This window comes from Populus alba, chromosome 3 (assembly GCF_005239225.2).
Source record: "Populus alba chromosome 3, ASM523922v2, whole genome shotgun sequence".
In the NCBI taxonomy this organism is placed as follows: Eukaryota; Viridiplantae; Streptophyta; class Magnoliopsida; order Malpighiales; family Salicaceae; genus Populus; species Populus alba.
This window is the reverse complement of record NC_133286.1, coordinates 14,152,553-14,171,563: the sequence shown is the minus strand read 5'-3', so window position 1 is coordinate 14,171,563 and position 19,011 is coordinate 14,152,553. Positions and strand designations below refer to the sequence as shown.

Below are 19,011 nucleotides of genomic sequence, written 5' to 3'. Positions count from 1 at the left end.
CTTTTAGTATATATATATTCTATGTTCATAAAAAAAAAAATATTTTTTTAATGTGAAATTTAAAATTTTTTAATATATATATATTTTATGTTGACAAGAAAAAAATTATGTTTTTTTAATGTAGGATAGAAAATATTTTTGGTTTAAATACTTCAACTTAAAATAATAACATAATATCTTTTTAATATGAGATAACAAAACATTTTAAACTTTATTATTTATAATAAGTATAATCTATATTCGCATGAATTATTTTTTAATTTTTTTATTTAAAATATTAAAATTTCAAGTATTTTTTTTAATTTTTTAAATTGATTCGAGTTGACCTAATCCAGATTAACTTATATAATTCGAGATTTGGCTTTTTAATTTTGGTCAATTCCTAAATTGAATTTAATAATTATACAAAAAAAACTTGTTTTTTTTATATGGTTTATTTCTCAATTTAAAAATTTATTAAAAGATATATTCTATTAAAAATTAAAGTAACCTTGTCACACCACAAAATAATTTATTAAATATTTTTGTAAAATAAATTGTCTTGACATGTGCTATATCAACATTGCAGTTTAATCTGTTTTCTATTATCAAAATCTATAATTTTTTGTTGTTGTTATTTTTTTTTAATATTTTTAGATTTAAATGTGCTAGTATTAAAATTGTTAATAGACATATAATTTTTTTTAATATTAGAAGAGTTTATTTAAAAGCGTGGTTATTATTATTTTTTAATAATTTTTTTATTTTAAAATATATTAAAATAATATTTTTTTAGTATATCAATATAATTTAAAAATAAATAAAAAAATAAAAAAAATTTAATTTTTTTTAAAGATAAAAACGAAACAGGTGCAAAATGGCAATCCCAGAAAACCTCTAAAATCTCCCAGTGATCCAAAACTTCCGTTAGACTCATCCATTACCACCAGCAGGCAGCAGCAGCAACAGACTCTCTCTGTCTCACTGATCAACTCCAAAAACTCAATGTTAGATCTAGGTCCATTCTCAGACGATAAATTTGACCCGAAAAAATGGATAAACGCCGCTTGCAAGACCCGGCACACACAAGAATCACTCGACAAACACTTGGTGGATCTCGAAATGAAACTCCAGATGGTATCCGAAGAGATCGCTGCCTCTCTCGAGGAACAGAGCGCTGCCGCTCTCCTCCGTGTCCCTCGCGCCACTCGCGATGTCGTTCGTCTGCGTGACGACGCGGTTTCTCTTCGCACTTCTGTCTCTTCCATCCTCCAAAAGCTCAAAAAGGTCAGGTCCTCTCAAGTCTCCCAAATTTTGTTTAGATCTAAAGAAAAATTAAAAATCATGATTAATTAACACAGTCCGATTTAAATGTTGATACATTTAGGCAGAGGGAACATCGGCGGAATCTATAGCGGCACTTGCGAAAGTTGATACTGTAAAGCAGAGAATGGAAGCTGCTTACGAGACCTTGCAGGTTAAATTTTAAAAAGATTCGTGTCGTACTTGGAGAATTTGATTGTTATTATTAAGTGTTGAATTTGATTTTTGTGTTTTGTTAATTTGAATTTTATTAAAATAGGATGCGGCGGGGCTAACGCAATTGAGTTCCACAGTGGAGGATGTGTTTGCTAGCGGTGATCTTCCTCGTGCTGCGGAAACATTGGCTAATATGAGGCATTGCTTATCTGCTGTTGGCGAGGTAATGATTTTTGCTGATCTGGGTTTTATTTGTTCAAGTTTTTTAGGTTGTGCTTTTTGAAATTGGAAATAAAATCATTTTGTATGTTTCTAGGTCGCTGAATTTGCTAATGTGAGGAAGCAACTCGAGGTTTTAGAGGATAGGTTAGATTCAATGGTACAGCCTCGCTTAATGGATGCACTATCTAATCGCAAGGTAAGATACAAATACAGAATCTTGTTTTGGTAGCTGTAGATTCTTTGTCTTGATTACTGAATTGTGTGCTTGGACATCTGCTTTGATGCAGGTTGATATTGCTCAAGATTTGAGGGGAATTCTGATGCGAATTGGGAGATTTAAGTCTCTAGAGATGCATTATACCAAAGTTCATCTAAAGCCTTTAAGACAGCTATGGGAAGATTTTGAAACTAGGCAACGTGCTAATAAGCTTGCAAGTGAGAGAAATGAGATGGATAGGCTATCAGGCAGCAATGATTCACTGGCAATTTCATTTGCAAGCTGGTTGCCGAGTTTCTATGATGAATTGCTGCTCTATCTTGAGCAAGAATGGAAGTGGTATTACATTTTAATCTTTCCAAAATTATAGATTGTCTAGGAATACATATTTTTTAAACTAAAAAATTTCATGGTGAATGGATCATCTGTCATAGGACCATTAATATATGAAAGAGGTGAATAAGTAATGTTAAGATTGTCTTAATTCTGTCAATTTCTGATACAGCTGTCCCAACATTAAGTTGCTTACTTGCTTCAGAATAGTGGTGTTGAGAAAGGATCGCTAGTAACTGATTTCTTTGTGTCCTGGTGAATGAATGCATGTATAGGAGACTGGAATATTTGATTCAGTATGTAAAACCAAAACTAAACAGCTACTTAGTTCCAGAATCTGATTGTTAAATGCAATTGCTGCAAGGTTAGTACTTACAGTATGAAGGCAGTTACATAGTTTTAGGGAAACATTTGATTGTGTATTTCTTGCGTTCCATTTTCTCAGGAAAGTTTGTTCTCTTTGGATTTGTAAGTGAAATGCATTTCTTATAAAGCTGTTAAAGCACTTAAAACATCTGGTTTTCTCGGTGCAAATAGCATGTTGAGTGGCTTTGGAACCATGGTTGTTGTCTCAAAAAATTAGGTGCCATCATCTGTAATGATTAATCATTGCCTTATTTCAAATGATATAAATTTGTAGTTAAAACTATTGTCTGCAGGTGTACAATTGCTTTTCCTGAGGACTATAGAACTCTTGTGCCGAAGCTACTAATTGAGACAATGGCAGCTTTGGGGGCAAGTTTTATTTCCCGTATCAATCTTGCCACTGGAGATGTTGTCCCTGAGACAAAAACACTTGCCAAAGGTTTAATCTTACATCCTTTGAGTTTGACATCTTTAATCATATTGCTTTGCATGGTTTAATGCCATCGGGCTCAAGTCCCAGAAACAACAAAAACTAGGTTATTAACATTCTATGTGCATTTCCAGGTTATTGCTACCTTGTTTGGGTTAACGTGATTGTTGATTCAGGCTTTTAAATTTCTCCATTTCACTAGGGGAAATAGTTGATTGTCTTAGAGGATGCTCTGATGTTTTGAAATTGGTAATTGAGCTATGTCCATGATCTGTTGGAATTGGGTTTAGGGGTTTTAGTGCGTGTCTATGTGTGTGGGGTGGGGGAAGGAGTGTGCTATCCCCCATGCCTTATGAATCAACAAAAGAAGAACAATAAATGGTAAATTTGATCTGGTAAGCATTGCAGAAAAGTAAAAAAAGAGAACATATGGCAACTTCATTTCATGTTATTTTGTTTTTTTTTTAATGTTATTTTGAAAATATGCTGAGGTTAAGTTTTGATTTTCAAATATTTATTGTGCATCCTTCCGTTTCTATTTATAAATGCAGGTATATTGGATATTTTATCTGGAGATATGCCCAAGGGCATCAAGATCCAGGCTAAGCATCTTGAGGCTTTGATTGAATTGCACAACATGACAGCCACCTTTGCAAGGAATGTTCAGCACTTATTTTCAGAATCTGATCTCCGAGTTTTAATGGATACGCTGAAGGCAGTCTACCTTCCTTATGAATCTTTTAAACAGAGGTAACCATCAACTAAACTAGATGCTCCATTTTGGTTGATTGATTTCTTAGTCTAATCTTTTGCTTATAGTATAGCTTTGTTGGGTTCATGGCATGAGGACCTTTTCTTGCTCAGTAAGTCAACATGTTTAGTTTTTTCTGAATAATGAGGTCTTCTGTTTCTCCTAAAAGTCAGCTGAAAATTCTCATAGTAGTGAGGAGGGGGTTTGACTGTTTTACAGACAAGAAAGTGTGGTCAACAAACATAGGAATGTTAAAACAAACTGGCTCATCCGTTTTCCTTCTATCTCATCATTTTTTTCCTCTCTTGCCTTCACAATCACAACCACCTCTCATTCTCTTAATCTCTTTCCCTTCTCTCTATTCTCCACTTTCACATAAATTATAGTTGTTTATTTTAAAGTTTGATATGATGAAGTGACCGTGTAATTTACAATTCTTATCTTTTCTGTTTGGTAAACTAAAGACTATGAGAAAACAAATGAAAATTTCAAGAATCCAGATTGAACTTTTATTTTCTTAGTCAAATCATAAACCCAAAAGCACTTTTTAGTTTCTTCCTACTGGTCTGTCTTGGTATATATTGTACCCTAACTGTTTGATAAAATGTTTGACTGTTTTTATGTGTGATTTTTGTTTTGTTTTTATGTGTGATTTTTGTTTTGTCTTTATATAGAAATTGTGATAGTTTTTATGTTGTTTCTAATATATGCATTTTAGAGGTCTTATCTAGTTCCAACTGTTGCAATCCAATAATTTTTTAGGATCGTCGAATAATAAGAGAATTAATATGCCCAACTTGGGGATATCTGTAATATCTACAAAAAAATTATCCCAACCCGATATATCCAACCTGCTCCTGCCTGGGTCCAAATTTTTTGAATGGGTCAGGTTTATATTTTGTAAAGTATTAGAAGGTGAATTGAATACAATTATGGATCAAAACTTGACCCCCTGTATCCATGACTGGAAAGAGGTTCTGCGTCACTTAATTCTGTAAAGATGTTGTGAGCTCACTTACCCTAATCAATTTACATGATTGTGATAGAAGAGAGTGCCATCGTGTAAACTTGGCAAGTCTAATAGAATTACATAATTGTCAAGTTAATCTGTTTAGTGCTTTCAGTTTCAGCTCATGATAAATTTGGTTTTAAGGTGATTTGTGTTTTAGTTGGGTTGCTGATAAGGTTTCAGTTATTTTGATGCCAATTATGACCACTAACAATTCAGTTATTGTGATAAATTACTGGGGATTTTGCTGTTATCTATTTTAATATTCTCAATCAACTGCTGACCTCTGTTTTCTTCTCTTTCTTGGTTTTTAAATGTGGCATAGACCATTGTCTTCCATTAGTTGACTAATGATTGGATGTATTGCAGGTATGGACAGATGGAGCATGCCATCCTCTCTTCTGAGATTGCAGGGGCTGATCTAAGGGGAGCTGTTACTCGTGGTGTGGGAGCCCAGGGCATTGAATTGAGTGAAACAGTTCGGAGAATGGAAGAGTCTACTCCCCATGTCATTGTTCTTCTTGAAGCAGCTGTAGAAAGGTGCATCAGCTTTACTGGTGGTTCCGAAGCAGATGAACTAGTTCTTGCACTTGATGATATAATGTTACAGTACATTTCTTTGCTGCAAGAAACGCTCAAATCCTTAAGAGCTGTGAGTGGAGTAGATAACATAGGTGATCCAAAGAAAGACACAAGTTTGGAGAAAAAAGAAGGGAGTCAAAATGCACGCAAAGTTGACATGGTCTCGAATGAAGAGGAATGGTCCATTGTTCAAGGGGCCTTACAGATACTCACAGTTGCAGATTGTCTAACAAGCAGGTCTTCTGTCTTTGAAGCTTCCTTGAGATCCACTTTAGCTAGAATAAGCACAAGTTTGTCTTTTTCGGTATTTGGATCAAGTTTGGACCAAAAACAGTCTCACATGACCATTATTGATGGAAATAGTGAACCATCCTTGGGACAAAGAGCTGCCTTGGATGTGGCAGTTGTACGACTTGTTGATGCTCCTGAGAAGGCTCGGAAACTATTTAACCTTTTAGATCAGGTACATAAAATATAGGACCTGTTTCCTCCTCACTTGGGAAAATGACATTTCATGCTGCTGTGGCCTTGAAATAAATTTCTGCAGTGATTTTCTTGGTTTTCTAGACTATCAATTTGCCATCCAGTAATACTTTCTGTTTACTTTAAACACATGTTTCCTTGCCATTTCGTTTTTTCTTAAACTCTGTAATAGTGACATTCTCGAGCTGTATTGCAGTCCAAAGATCCCCGCTTTCATGCACTTCCACTTGCATCACAGAGAGTTTCAGCATTTGCTGATGCAGTGAACGAACTTGTTTATGATGTCCTCATATCTAAAGTACGACAGCGCCTCAGTGGTGTATCTCGTTTGCCAATTTGGTCTGCAGTTGATGAACATAGTTCTTTCCGTCTCCCAACCTTCAGTGCATACCCTCAGTCATACGTAACCAGTGTTGGCGAGTATCTCCTTACCTTACCCCAGCAGTTGGAGCCACTTGCCGATGGCATATCTAATAATGATGCCAACAATGAAGAAGCACAGTTTTTTGCAACCGAATGGATGTTCAAGGTAACCACCTTATATCATAAGGATAAAGCCACCGCCTTTTGTTTTCATATTTTCTGTGTGCTTGAATTGCGATTAACAAGGAACAGGAGTCAATTTTGACCCAACTAAGATATGCATGTGCCAATTTGGAAACTGAGAAGGCCTGATGACCAGCTGACCAAGTTTATTCTCCTTTTGTTTTTGGTAAAGGTTACCTGATCTTAAATTCCTGAAGATTCACTGTGGTCATTTTCTTAGTTTTAGAAGTACAGGAACTTGAAATAAATTTCTTTGGTATCATAGATTACCTCATCCCAATGATGCCATTGGTCTAGTTTTCAAGGTCTCGAGGATGAGTTGGGGTTAGAGTGTTGAATTTGGAATCTACTAGCCAGAAAACATGAAAAAAAACAAAAGAAAAAAAGGAAAGAATTTGTCAACAAAATAGTAAAGGTCTTTAATATGATTAGCTTATGGCTAAACTGAAAGAAAAAAATGGTTGTTACCTGGAAAAAGCTTGCAAAATGCACTTGTTCTTTATTACGGTACTTGGAAGTCCTTCAGAAGCTTAGTTCTTAGCCGACTACTGTTCTCTTAGCAGGATTTTAATTTCTGATGTTATGCAAATTTATATAACCGGTTTGATGGGGTACATTGTTGTTGCCATATTACAGGTTGCGGAAGGTGCCACTGCCCTTTACATGGAGCAGTTGCGGGGTATTCAGTATATAACAGATCGTGGTGCACAACAACTGTCTGTCGATATTGAATACCTGAGTAATGTACTTTCTGCTTTATCGATGCCAATTCCTCCAATCCTTGCAACATTCCACACTTGCCTCTCGACCCCAAGAGACCAGCTGAAGCAACTTGTGAAATCAGATTCAGGGAACCAGCTAGATCTTTCAACGGCAAATCTCGTGTGTAAAATCCGCCGGGTCAGTTTAGATTAGAATCTCCCTCGCTGGAAATTTTGATGTTGAAATAAACACTAGTTCAACTAAATCATACCATCTCAGAAGATTCAGTTGTTGCCCCTGCCTTCTTACACGCATTGTTGCATGTTTGTTGCCTTCACTTGAACTGGAAGTATATTCTTTACGATTCTTTTATGAAGGTTCTTCTCTGTAATGACCTAGCTATATTCATGTATGTTGCCTAACCCAGCCTTCCATAATTACCACCAAAATCTAATAACTATGCTTCTTGTGATTTCCATCAAAACCAAATTATATTAAAAATGATTGTGCTAATTATGAAAGGATTGAAAATAATTTCGTTTTCTCTTTCGGATTTAATTAGCACTGCTCATCTTTAATTTGTGAAAAAAGGATAATTTTTTAATGTCATGTCATGTTATAAAATCTATATAAAAGCATGATGCTTACGTTTTATTTTGAGTAACCCTCGCAGAAATATTGTCATCTCATCAATCATAATATTGCACTAATTATCAACGTTATAAAAATGTATTAAGTTAAAAAAGAATTAATTAAAAGATGATGAAGGTTATATCTAGTTAAGTGTTTGATTTTTTATAGCTTATAAAACTTAAACTGTTTTTGGATTTTTTAAATAAAAATATAAATGTAACACTAAATTGAATCCTTGCTTCCCTTAAATGACCTGGCTATATTCCTCCACGTCTCCTGTGTATTTGAAATTGAATGTATCTTTTATCTTTTATATATATATATATATATATATATATATAGCTAACATATTTCTATATCCGATACATGTCTAATAATATGAAGGGCTTTTTTCTTGTGAGTTGCCTAATAGACCCTGTTAACAAAAAAATCTAAAATGTGTGGTTTTTTCTTGTGACTCCTATGAAGTAGCTATTTTGAGTCATGTGGTTCTTTTGCATGAATTTATTGGTCATTATTATATTGATAGGAAATAAAATTATTATTTTTATTTTTATTTTTTCAAGTATGATAAAATAACTAAATTACCTTTAAAAGTAAAATAATAATTATAATAACTAGCATTCAGGGCTATTTTTATATTTTTATTATGTTTTTTTTAATAATTAAATTAATAGGGAAAATTTAGTAAATTTATAAATATAAATGTTATTTTAAAAAAAAGTGGTAGTTAGCGAGCGGGTTGTTCCCACACCCTTCAGAACACTTCAGATAGCGTTTAATGCATGGCAGCCAAACAATGGCTTCCGAGATAGTGTTCAAATCTTACTGACGGCCTTCATCCCTGATGCCATTGTATGTAACTTTGAGTTTGGTGCTAACAATTTTTTTTTTGTTTAATTTTTTTTTCTACTCTCTTCAATTTCCCTCCACTTTTTACATTTTCGAAGTAGCTTTTCAATTTTTTTTTCTTTAAATTTAGTCAATGTACATTTGATTAATATTTATTTTATTTAAAATAAATTATAAAATTATATTTTTTTTCATTTTCATCATCCTTTAATTTTTTTTATCTATTAGAATTTTTTTATTTTTTTAATTGCTATTTGTTTTGTTTGAGATATTTTTTATTTTTATTTTCACAATTCCATTCTTCTTTAATTGATTCCTGTTTTATTCTTCAATTTTTTTACCTAATAGATTTAATCTTCATTCTTTTAATTTCTAATATTTTTTATTTTTTTAATTGATACCTATTTTCAAAATTAAATTGATTGGAAATTGAGTTTTTAAATTAAATCCAAGTCTAGAATTTTATAGGTTGTGAGTTTAAAAGATTAACTCAAATTTAGAAGATTTGTTTGGTTTTTTTTTTTTTTTTTTTTTTAAACTCATGTTTTTTTTTAGTTTCATCCTTTAGAATTTATAAAATTTGAGATCGAGCTTTTTTTGTTTTTTGCTTTCTTTAAGTTGTTTTAATGACTTAGAAAATGATGGAGGTTTTTTTAGGTATTTTTATTTGTTGTTTTTTTATTAAATTTAGTGTTTTATAAATAAATTTAATTTTTGAATTAAAACAAATAATTAAATATAAACATGAAATGCCCGCTTAATGATATTTTATTTGGTTTTTTCTCCATGTTATTACTCTATCAATGAATGCAATCTTTTTTTGGTGGTTATTATGCAGCATTCCGCACTGATATTAGAACTGTCTTACTGGTTATTATTTTTTTTGTGGTGAGGTTAATGTGTATATGATGGAGAGATAGAGACTCTCTATTATACTTTTTTTTTTCATTTTAATAATAAATGATATTGATAATTTATTTGTTATAATTAATTATTGCTATTTTTTTGTTTGTTTTATTTATTGTCAATGATTTTTTTTTTTAATTATATTATTAAATTCAACCAAATCAATACTCTGAATCTTAAATTTTTCTCATTTTTCTTAAAAACATATATGTCGTTTGAATATTTTTTTAATGATAGAAAACTTTTGACCCGACCTTTAAACGAATCACGAGTCACCTATATAGTATAATACAAGCTTTGTGATTCTGAGCTCGGCCTAGTTATGGAATGAAATAAACTACACTAGAGTAAAACAAAAGAAAAACAGAGCGATTTTTATCGTTTTTTTTTTTGTTGTTAGTAGTTTATGAATCTAAACCAATTAATGCCTTGAAAAAGAAAAGAAAAACATGGCGATTTTTATGACACCCTTAGCTTGGCCTAGTTAAGTACTTGGTATTAAGGTTAAATATGTTTTTTTATTAAAATTTAATATTTTTTATTTTAAATTAATTATTTTTGAATTGTTTTGATATACTAATATAAAAAATAAAATATTATTTTAATATATAACTTTTTAAAAAATACTTTAAAAAATAATAATATTTACGCATTTCTAAACGTCAGAAACAGAAACAAAAGGGGGAGAATAATTTCCTTAAACCAGAACATGAATACACTATACTTGTCCCCGATCTGAAGTAAGGCATCAAAGCTCAAAGGCACCCCCACTCCATCGTCTCCCAAACATAACAACATTCCCATCAAACTTCAAAACCAAACCCTAAAAATTAAAATTCAACTTCAATCCTCAGAAAAACCCTAAAAAAAATTATAAACCATTCAACGTAATCTCTTTTATTTTGCTTTAAAAGAAAATAAAGCTCTGTTAATTAGCCCAATTCCCACCATTAACAACTCATGGACCTTCAACGCGCTATGCTAGATGAACTCATGGGTGCAGGTAATTAAAACCTATTTCTTATTCGAATTCTGTCAGATTTACAAAGCTGTGATTACGTGATTGATTGTACGGTTCTGTTAATTTGTTTATAAATCTGGGTTTGTTTGTTTTGTTAAAGATCGTAATTTGACGGAGGAAGAGAGAAAAGATTACAAGGAAATAACATGGGATTCAAAGGAGGTTTGTGCCTATTACATGGCTCGGTTTTGTCCTCATGACCTCTTTGTCAACACCAAGAGTGATCTTGGTAAGTTTTTTTTAGCTTTATTTGATCAATTTTGATTGGGTTCTGTTAATTCCAGCTTGTATTAAACTCTTGGTATATCTGTGTTCGAGTTGTCTTTTGGTGATTTTTTGATATCTCTCTCTAATTGGTTTTTGTTCTTGTTGTTTTTTCTGCCAGGACCATGTGATAGAGTTCATGATCCAAAGTTGAAAGAAAGGTAGGTCTGGAAATGTTATTTTGATTGCCAATGCTATGAAATTGCTGCGTTCTATTTCTGGTGTGTTACTGACTACAAGTTCCCTTTGTGCCTAGTGCCTGAAATCAGAATGAGGGTGGTTTTTGAATGATTGTTGATTTATTGCAGGAACTTATCAAATGTTATGTTTCTTCTTAATTGTTGAGCTTTGCGTCATGTCATTTGATTCAATATGTTTGTTAAACTAGCTACTTCTTGATATTGATGTGTTAGTTATTAATATGCTTGTTTATATGAGACTAACTGCTTCATATGTGCAACAAAAGATGTATCTTGTATTTGCAGAACACTGTTGGTGTGCTGTTTTTTCTACCTGATGTAACTGAACTAAACTGCTCAGCAGGTCCTTGTAAGAAGAGGAGCATAATTTTTCCAGTTCAAATTAGTCTGCAGTGTCAGTGATTTTTACATAAAGCCTTTTGGTTTTATTTTGTTTTTATGCTTGTGCTCGCAGTGCATGATAGATCCAACTTAGGTGTTCTATCAAAGTTTGGTTGGTCTTCCTCACCAGAATTTACATATGCTCTCTGCATATGTACTCAAACAAGGTCTAATGGATTTTTTAAAATTATTTTCTGACTTTAGCTTTGAGAAGTCCCCAAGTCATGATGCATATCTGGCCAAATTTGAAGCTGAACTTGCTCTGAGATGTGAGAAATTGGTAGGTCTCTTACTTCTATTTGTTTGGTTGCTTGTTATCTGTGATATGTAATTTTACATGTTTCCATGTGATCCTTTTCTTCCGTAGGTTATGGAATTGGATAGAAGAGTTAGGCGTGGACGAGAACGCCTAGCTCAAGGGGATGAACCAATAGCACCTCCTCTGCTGTCAGCTGACAAGTCTGAACGGTTATCCGTGGTGGAAGAGAAAATAAAAAACCTACTGGTGCAAGTGGAAGCCCTTGGTGAAGTTGGGAAGGTGGATGAAGCTCAAGCTCTTATGAAAAAGGTGCTATGACCTTATTTGTTTCCTATAGTTCCCTAGCAGATGTGAAAATAACAAAGAGACAAAACAATGCATTCGTGCTTTTAAGTTGCAGTTCCTTCTTGAAAGTGTGATATTGTGTTTCTCTTACATTCCCCCCCCTCTGAAACATGACATTTGGTGACTCTTCTAACAGGTGGATGAACTTAATGCTGAGAAAGCACTGATTCAATCCCAGAATGATAAAGTATTGGTGGTTCCACAGGAGAAAAAGATGGCTTTGTGTGAGATTTGTGGTTCTTTTCTAGTTGCGAATGATGCTGCAGAGAGAACTCAGTCTCATGTTACGGGGAAGCAGCACATTGGATACGGGATGGTCCGGGATTATATCACCGAGTACAAGGTGAGTTGCACTTTGTATTAATCCAGCATGCAACATGTTTGTTTCTTTTTAGTCAACTGAGAATGTGGAATACAAATTGCAGGAAGCCAAGGAGAAGTCAAGGGAAGAGGAAAGACTAGCAAGGGAAAAAGAAGCCGGAGAACGGAGGAAACCGAGGGAGAAGGAATATGAGAGTAGTAGTAGGAGGAGTGATTCAGGTGATAGGGATCGGTATAGAGAAAGGGAGCGGGACCGGGACCAAGATCGTGAAAGGTCAAGGGAGTGGAATGGTAGGGGCAGTCGAGGTGATTGGAGGACTAGGAATGGAAGAGATGGTGGGAAGGATAGGCACCGTTATTGGAGCAGGTCACGTTCCCCTGTTAGGCATGATCGCAGGAGGTCACCTAGAAGTCCAGTTCGCCCATATTAGAGGATTATGTTGATATATATCTGAGTTTAAAATCATGAGGTAGACATTTTCAATCTCAAAGTTTCATAAACATGTGCTTTTGGAGTCTCACGTCAATTGTCATCATGAGTGAATTTTTTCTTGCTATCTCACAGCTTTATTGAGAGTTTTCCTCTCTTTCATCAAATATTTTTAGAGGAGGAAAGGGTGGAGGTAGGTATTACTTAATGCTGTTGTGACTACTTTATGGTTGAACTATATTTTTTTTATGCATTTGTCTCTGTAGCATTGCTTCAGAGTCTAGTATTTGTCTTCTATCTTTCTTCATTGATGTTCTCATGTACTTAAGAGGACAGATTCCAAATATGTGCTTGAGTGACACTGCTGCTGATACTGATGATGGTTTAGTGTCTCAATCTCGAGGTAACAAATAAATCTTGTTTTCTAACGACTCACGTCGATAGGTTGACCTCTCCTTATCGTAGACTCTTTATTTTCCAGAAACCCAAAGTTGGACTATTTTTGCTTGCAACCACTGCTTGTTAACTAGACAGGGAAAGAAATTTGGGAATCGCAAGCCCTGGTGCTAATAACCATGTCCCATTTCAAGTGAGCTTGCATTTCATTGTTAGCTCATTGATGATCTAGTAAGTAGGAAAGCTCAAATCCCCACTTATTTTGCCTTTGCCATTGTCATATGAAACTCAAAGTGACTGGGTGGTGTGAGCGCTTTGCAAATAAATAGGCAGTCTTTGAGGCCAGCTAGATTGTGTTTTTGGGTGGGTGGATGACCAGGAAACCTTAACCATTCAGTTTCATGGGATAGCAGGTTTTTTGTTTTACAGAGTAGTGGGTGGCTTTGGAGTAAAAATTTCAAAAGCCAGGATCGGCCAAGTATAGGTAACTGCCCTTTACATGGTATTTTTCAGAGCTCAGATGTCTCTTAAAAAACTCAATTGCTTGAACAGTATTTTTTATGCTTGCTTGAAAATCTACTTCAGTGGACTGGAATCGGGTGCACTTTAACTTGAAATGGTGTGGTACCTCGAGCTAACTTAAATCTATATAATATATCAAATAGCATATTTCTGTTCCAGCCTGCAGGAAAGACATGTAATCGGTTGAACTTGGATGGCAGAGTTGCCGGGGGTAAGTAAGGACCTGGTGTGATTTGGGGATGTTTTGTGCATGGGAATGGATACTAAAATCTGGCTGGTGCCATCTTATTGAAATTGAACAATGTCAGATTGGAAAATTTGTAATGACAATTTGCGGTTGGAAAGTTTTGCGACCTTGCATTGCTTGAACTAAACTAATGTTGTAATTCTAGCATATGGATTTTGTTTCATTTGCCAAGCGTCGTATCATTTCGAAAGCTTATGATCAATACATTCCCTTGTACAACTTTCTGCTTGAGCTTGTCCATGATTTGGTGGGGGGTTTTTTTATTTTTTAAAATTGAAAAGTGTAGGGACGCAAGTTATTTATCATTTGTCACGTGTAAGCAGCTTCATCTTTTGTTAAAATTCCTTTTGCATGATGGAAGGCCGTGGTAAGCTGTTGCCAATGGCTGCATGCTCTAGCCCTTGCTGGGTCAACGTCGCTATTGATTTGTCTTTCGATGAGATTTGTGAGAGCCGTGCAGAACTGTAACTGGTGGACTTGAATGTAAGAAACAAAATTTTATTAACACCTATTACTAGTCTGAAGGGAATTCAGACAGTGATTTCTTCAGCTTCAGCCAAAATTACCCATGGAATTGCCGATTAATCTGCTCAAATAATTGCCAGCTCCGTTATGTTAGATGATTCTGCAAGTTTGCACGTCTTTCTGCTGAGTATGAGCGGCTCGGTGCCTTGCAAATAATTTTCTCACGAAAACTGTGTTAGTTACTTGACTCGGTTTACTAGGAAAGTTTATTTTAGCTCGTGGTATGGAGGGCTTTTATCTATTTCCTCTGCTTTTCCAGTTCTTCCTTCGAGGGAGACGTGACGATTACATTAGGGTTCCACCTCACTTTTCACCACAAAGTCCGGTATGACCGAGTTAAATCATCACCATTATTGTAATTATGCAACAGTCAAGAGAAGCTATCGCTGTACACAAGACAGAGGGCCTACAACTAGATAGCATACAAGAACATTAGTAACACAAGAAAACTAACAAGGTAACCGGGAGAAAAACAAGTCCAGCCGCTTGTACACCTTACAGAATTTATCCATAAACGAAAATTTATATGTGGCTCTTGTTTTTAGTTTTTCATAGCTCCCAAACTCTGCCAAGAAAGCAAATGAATAACTTTTCATCAAATTCATCACTAACACCAACAGCAGCCATTAGAGTACTTCAGCCATGAATGACACAGTGGACAAGCTGGTCATCTTCCTAGCAAAGAGAGATGGTATAGATAAGCTTGTCAAGACTTTCCAGTACGTGTCCAAGCTTGTTCGCTGGCAGGTAGAAGCCACCCATCCAGACGTTGCACAGAGATTCAAGCAATGGGAAGTTGCTTCTGGCCTTGGCAGGAAAGCCTTCAGAACCGGCAGGTTTCTCACCGGCTTCAATGCTCTTAGAAGAGGCCCTGGCTCAACCCCGACGTTTAAGATCCTAGCTGTTCTTGCTAATGCAGGAGAAATGGTCTATTTCTTTTTTGACCATTTTCTTTGGCTATCAAGAATTGGAACTCTGGACGCAAAGTTGGCCGGAAGGATGAGCTTCATTTCAGCATTTGGTGAGTCTTTTGGCTATATATTTTTCATCATAGCTGATTTTATTATAATAAAAGAAGGACTAGAAGAAGAGAGAAGGCTCTTAACTTCTTCAAAAGAAGATACTTCGAAGGATGCGACAGAGAGCGTAAGGAAGATCAGAGCAGACAGGGTGATGAGGTTGATGGCCGTCGCGGCTAACGCTGCGGATTTCATTATTGCTCTGGCAGATATCGAGCCCAATCCATTTTGCAACCATGCTGTTACTCTTGGTGTTAGCGGGTTGGTCTCCGCATGGGCTGGTTGGTATAGAAATTGGCCCTCGTAAGAGAAATTTCTCAGGTCACCGCTCAGATACCTATCGCCACCAGCACTTGAACATGGAGAAAGAAAAGAGAAAAAATCCCATTCATGTTGTCGTAGCAATGTAAACTATACTCTTTTATGAGAAGAATTCTTGCATCTAAGTGCTCCATCTTATCATCTTATTGGTTTATAGCTTTACGATGAAACTTTCTCAAGTCGCAGTTCAAATTCACAGCAGCCACAGTCTTCAAAACGGAAAAGTTTTCCTTAATGTTGTAGCTATGGAAATTGTACTCTCCTGTTATCATTTTGGAGTAACATGGTTTTTGTCATTAGAGTTTGAACCTTAGGTAAGTTGAATTGAATGAATTTTGGTAAAATTGCCATGTAAAGCAGAGAAGAGAGCGATCAGGCTCAATGAAAAAGAACAGGGAGAGATAGACCTGCATTGCCACTGAAAAGGGCAAAAACAATTGATAAAAAAAAATAAAAATTCCACGATTTCTTTTTTTTTTTTTTTTTGATTTACGTGGGTGTCCGGGCCAGCTTGCGCGCAACACGACTAATCCCACGGTCCACTGAACATCCTGCAAATCTAGTAAGCATGTAAGGTACCGCAGGGGTGACAGGTGTGCACGGTAAAGTTTGAACCTTAATGGAGTGGAAAGAAATAAGCCCCTTCCACCACTAGGTCAATACCTCAAGTGCTTCTCAATTCCAACTTATTTTAGCTGCTCTTGGCTTGCTTTTACCATCTTTATTTCTTATTTCAAGTTGGCGAAAGCAAACATGAGTAGTTAGGGATTGCTTGGTGTCATTTTTGTATTCAAAACACATTGAAATAAGCCATGAAAACTTTTTATTTTTATTTTCAATAAATGAGAAATGACAGTGGTTTTCAAGACTATTGAAAAGCATTCGGGGTGATTTTTTAAAGCTTTCAAAACTTGTTTTTTACACTAGTAAGGCATGATTTAGTGATGTCTATGAATATAGTTGGTTATTTTTTAGAATAATTTTTTTATTTAAAAATATATTAAAATAATTTTTTATATATAATTTTTAAAAATTTTATTTTTGATATAAATACATCAACACAATCCAAAAATATAAAAAAATAATTAATTAAAATTTAAAAATATTAAAAAATACAGTTGGACCATAATCTTGAATACCACTTTAATACTAAGATCATGACTGGGCTGTTAACCTATTTATAACCCAAGTTTGGGATGTTAGAATGGCTTGGGATCGAGTCTATAGCACTCATGGATTGGATCTAGGACCTTCAAGGTTCATGATTATTTTTAGTTTTAAACAAAATTTTTTATATTTTTTAATTATTTTAATATGATAATATTAAAAATAAATTTTAAAAAATAAAAAATATATATCATTCTAATATATTTCCAAACTAGATAATAATTTTTAAAAAAACAAAAAATATATTATTTTAATATATTTTTAAGTAAAACACATTTTGAAAAATAACTACAACCACAATACCACGTTCTCAAACATGTTTTAATTAAATAAGTATATTTTTTAAAAAGCATTAAAACAAAAAACTATTTAACTAAATAAGTTTTTTGTTATCAATTTTTTTATATAAAAATTATAGAAATAAAAAAAAAAAAGACGACATCAAAACGGCTCCTAAAAATATCATCATGCATAAATACGTCATTTGGTTTCCAAATAAACTGTCACTTTATTACATAATTATATAATCAAAAGTTTTTTTTTTTCTTTTATCATACTGATTCAAAGATAAAAGTATTTTCTCAAAAAATATATCTAACTTACTTTTATTAACAAACTTTTTATAAACACTTTTGACATAAACAATTATTTTATGTCAAATTTTTTATTTAAGTAAAGTTATTCCATATCAAACATATTTATAATCTTAAAGGGTTGACTTGGTGATATTTAAAGATTTATTTCACTGATTTAAATCGTCTCATGTTAAATAAATATATTGTAATTTTCTAGGACGGTGATATTTTTCTCCATCAATGGTTAACCACGCTCCTTTATTATTTCTATCGATACCAATATAACCATGTCTAATAGTCATTGACTTTCGCATAAATAAATAAAATACTAAAATAGCTTCTTTTTTACAAACATTTTCGTAGATCCTATTTATTAAAAGTCTTCATTGTAGAGGACGCCAGAATAAAACCAGCCACATGCCAAAATATTCGTAAATTTATTATCACAAAGGACAAGTCAAACTGCAAGACCATTTTTCTTGAGAGAAAACCCAGAGAAAGATATTACAAACAACCACTGGAAAGATTTTTCTCTCGATACAAAAAAGGATGGTGCCACACAAAAAATCATTTTAAAAAAACAATTAGCACTTTAAATTAAAAATGTTGGTAGAATAATATAATTAATTTTTTTTTTTTGGGTGAAATAACATAGTTTGTATATATGTGTTGATTGAAAAACATGACATTTATAATTTGTTATTATTCTAAATAGCAACATAAAAACAATATTAAATGGGGTATGGGAGAGGAGAGGGGAAAAAAAGGGGATTTCATGGGCACACACAAAGTCGTCGCTTATGACACTATTAATATTTTTAAAAGATCTCGACAAAATGAATTTAACAACAACAAGAAATGTTATCAATGATAATTTGAGTGAGCTATATTTACCACAAAAAACAAGTGAGTCACCTACTATTTTGGATGACAAATGTGCCACACTCAGGTTATCATTGTTGATCTTTTTTGATGTCATTGAATTCATCTCATTGATATATATGTGTGTGTGTGTTTCCAGACCAGCTTGTACGTAACTAGAATAATCTCGTAGGTCCTGAAGTCAACGACCATGCAAGCCTCTAGTGGCCATCATATTAGCAACCATATGTCTCGAATTTAAGATCACATGGGAAACAAACGCCTTGATTCTAAATTTTTACCACTAAACTATCTAGTAGATGGTTCTCATTGTGATATTTTTATACTACTAATAATGTTATAATTAAAACTTTGATGAATTTCTGTAATTTTTTTATATTTTTTTAATAATATTTTTTAATATAAATATTTTAAATAGCGACAAGTTATAAATATTAAATTTTCAATCATGATATAGATAAATTATATTATTTCATCAATTATTTTTTTAATTATATTATCTCGTCAATAAAAATAAAAAAATCTAATAAGCAAAAATAGCCAAATAAATCATAAAATATGTAACTCAAGGGTGGGAGCCGTGTCGCATGTCATGACAGCTGATTTGAATACGAAATCAGGGAAATAGCAAATAACACACCGCTTT

At 33.7% G+C, this 19,011-nt stretch overlaps 3 protein-coding genes across 4 annotated transcripts; all 3 read left to right on the top strand.

Moving 5' to 3' along the window:
* Positions 1-853: 853 nt before the first annotated feature.
* Positions 854-7,521, top strand: LOC118028617 (conserved oligomeric Golgi complex subunit 7). The gene is made up of 10 exons (XM_035032286.2): positions 854-1,266; positions 1,367-1,456; positions 1,562-1,681; positions 1,775-1,876; positions 1,968-2,236; positions 2,890-3,035; positions 3,578-3,776; positions 5,156-5,831; positions 6,048-6,380; positions 7,034-7,521. The coding sequence occupies exons 1-10, from the start codon at positions 985-987 to the stop codon at positions 7,310-7,312; spliced, it is 2,496 nt and encodes an 831-aa protein (XP_034888177.1). The 5' UTR covers positions 854-984; the 3' UTR covers positions 7,313-7,521.
* Positions 7,522-10,158: 2,637 nt separating this feature from the next.
* Positions 10,159-13,006, top strand: LOC118028618 (uncharacterized). Of its 2 annotated transcripts, XM_035032288.2 has the most exons (8): positions 10,159-10,493; positions 10,612-10,740; positions 10,897-10,936; positions 11,561-11,636; positions 11,724-11,924; positions 12,097-12,303; positions 12,386-12,751; positions 12,847-13,006. In XM_035032288.2, exons 1-7 carry the CDS (start codon positions 10,451-10,453, stop codon positions 12,710-12,712), a joined length of 1,023 nt encoding a protein of 340 aa, XP_034888179.1. In that variant the 5' UTR covers positions 10,159-10,450; the 3' UTR covers positions 12,713-12,751; positions 12,847-13,006. The 2 variants fall into 2 exon arrangements, with proteins under 2 accessions (XP_034888179.1, XP_034888178.1); XM_035032287.2 differs by having other exon boundaries at positions 12,386-13,006.
* A 142-nt stretch (positions 13,007-13,148) lies between these two features.
* On the top strand, positions 13,149-15,874 carry LOC118028619 (peroxisomal membrane protein 11B). The gene has a single exon (XM_035032291.2). It carries the CDS (start codon positions 15,044-15,046, stop codon positions 15,725-15,727), a length of 684 nt encoding a protein of 227 aa, XP_034888182.1. The 5' UTR covers positions 13,149-15,043; the 3' UTR covers positions 15,728-15,874.
* The last annotated feature ends 3,137 nt before the right edge of the window (positions 15,875-19,011 follow it).

What these genes read in the sequence shown, in the direction of transcription:
- LOC118028617 (XM_035032286.2), top strand. Translation starts at nt 985, where the DNA reads ATGTTAGATCTAGGTCCATTCTCAGACGATAAATTTGACCCGAAAAAA. An exon ending in GCTTATCTGCTGTTGGCGAG is followed by an intron (nt 1,682 to 1,774) that starts GTAATGATTTTT and finishes GTATGTTTCTAG; the next exon opens with GTCGCTGAATTTGCTAATGT. An exon ending in ATGCACTATCTAATCGCAAG is followed by an intron (nt 1,877 to 1,967) that starts GTAAGATACAAA and finishes GCTTTGATGCAG; the next exon opens with GTTGATATTGCTCAAGATTT.
- LOC118028618 (XM_035032288.2), top strand. Translation starts at nt 10,451, where the DNA reads ATGGACCTTCAACGCGCTATGCTAGATGAACTCATGGGTGCAG. An exon ending in AGATGAACTCATGGGTGCAG is followed by an intron (nt 10,494 to 10,611) that starts GTAATTAAAACC and finishes GTTTTGTTAAAG; the next exon opens with ATCGTAATTTGACGGAGGAA. An exon ending in CAACACCAAGAGTGATCTTG is followed by an intron (nt 10,741 to 10,896) that starts GTAAGTTTTTTT and finishes TTTTTCTGCCAG; the next exon opens with GACCATGTGATAGAGTTCAT.
- LOC118028619 (XM_035032291.2), top strand. Translation starts at nt 15,044, where the DNA reads ATGAATGACACAGTGGACAAGCTGGTCATCTTCCTAGCAAAGAGAGAT.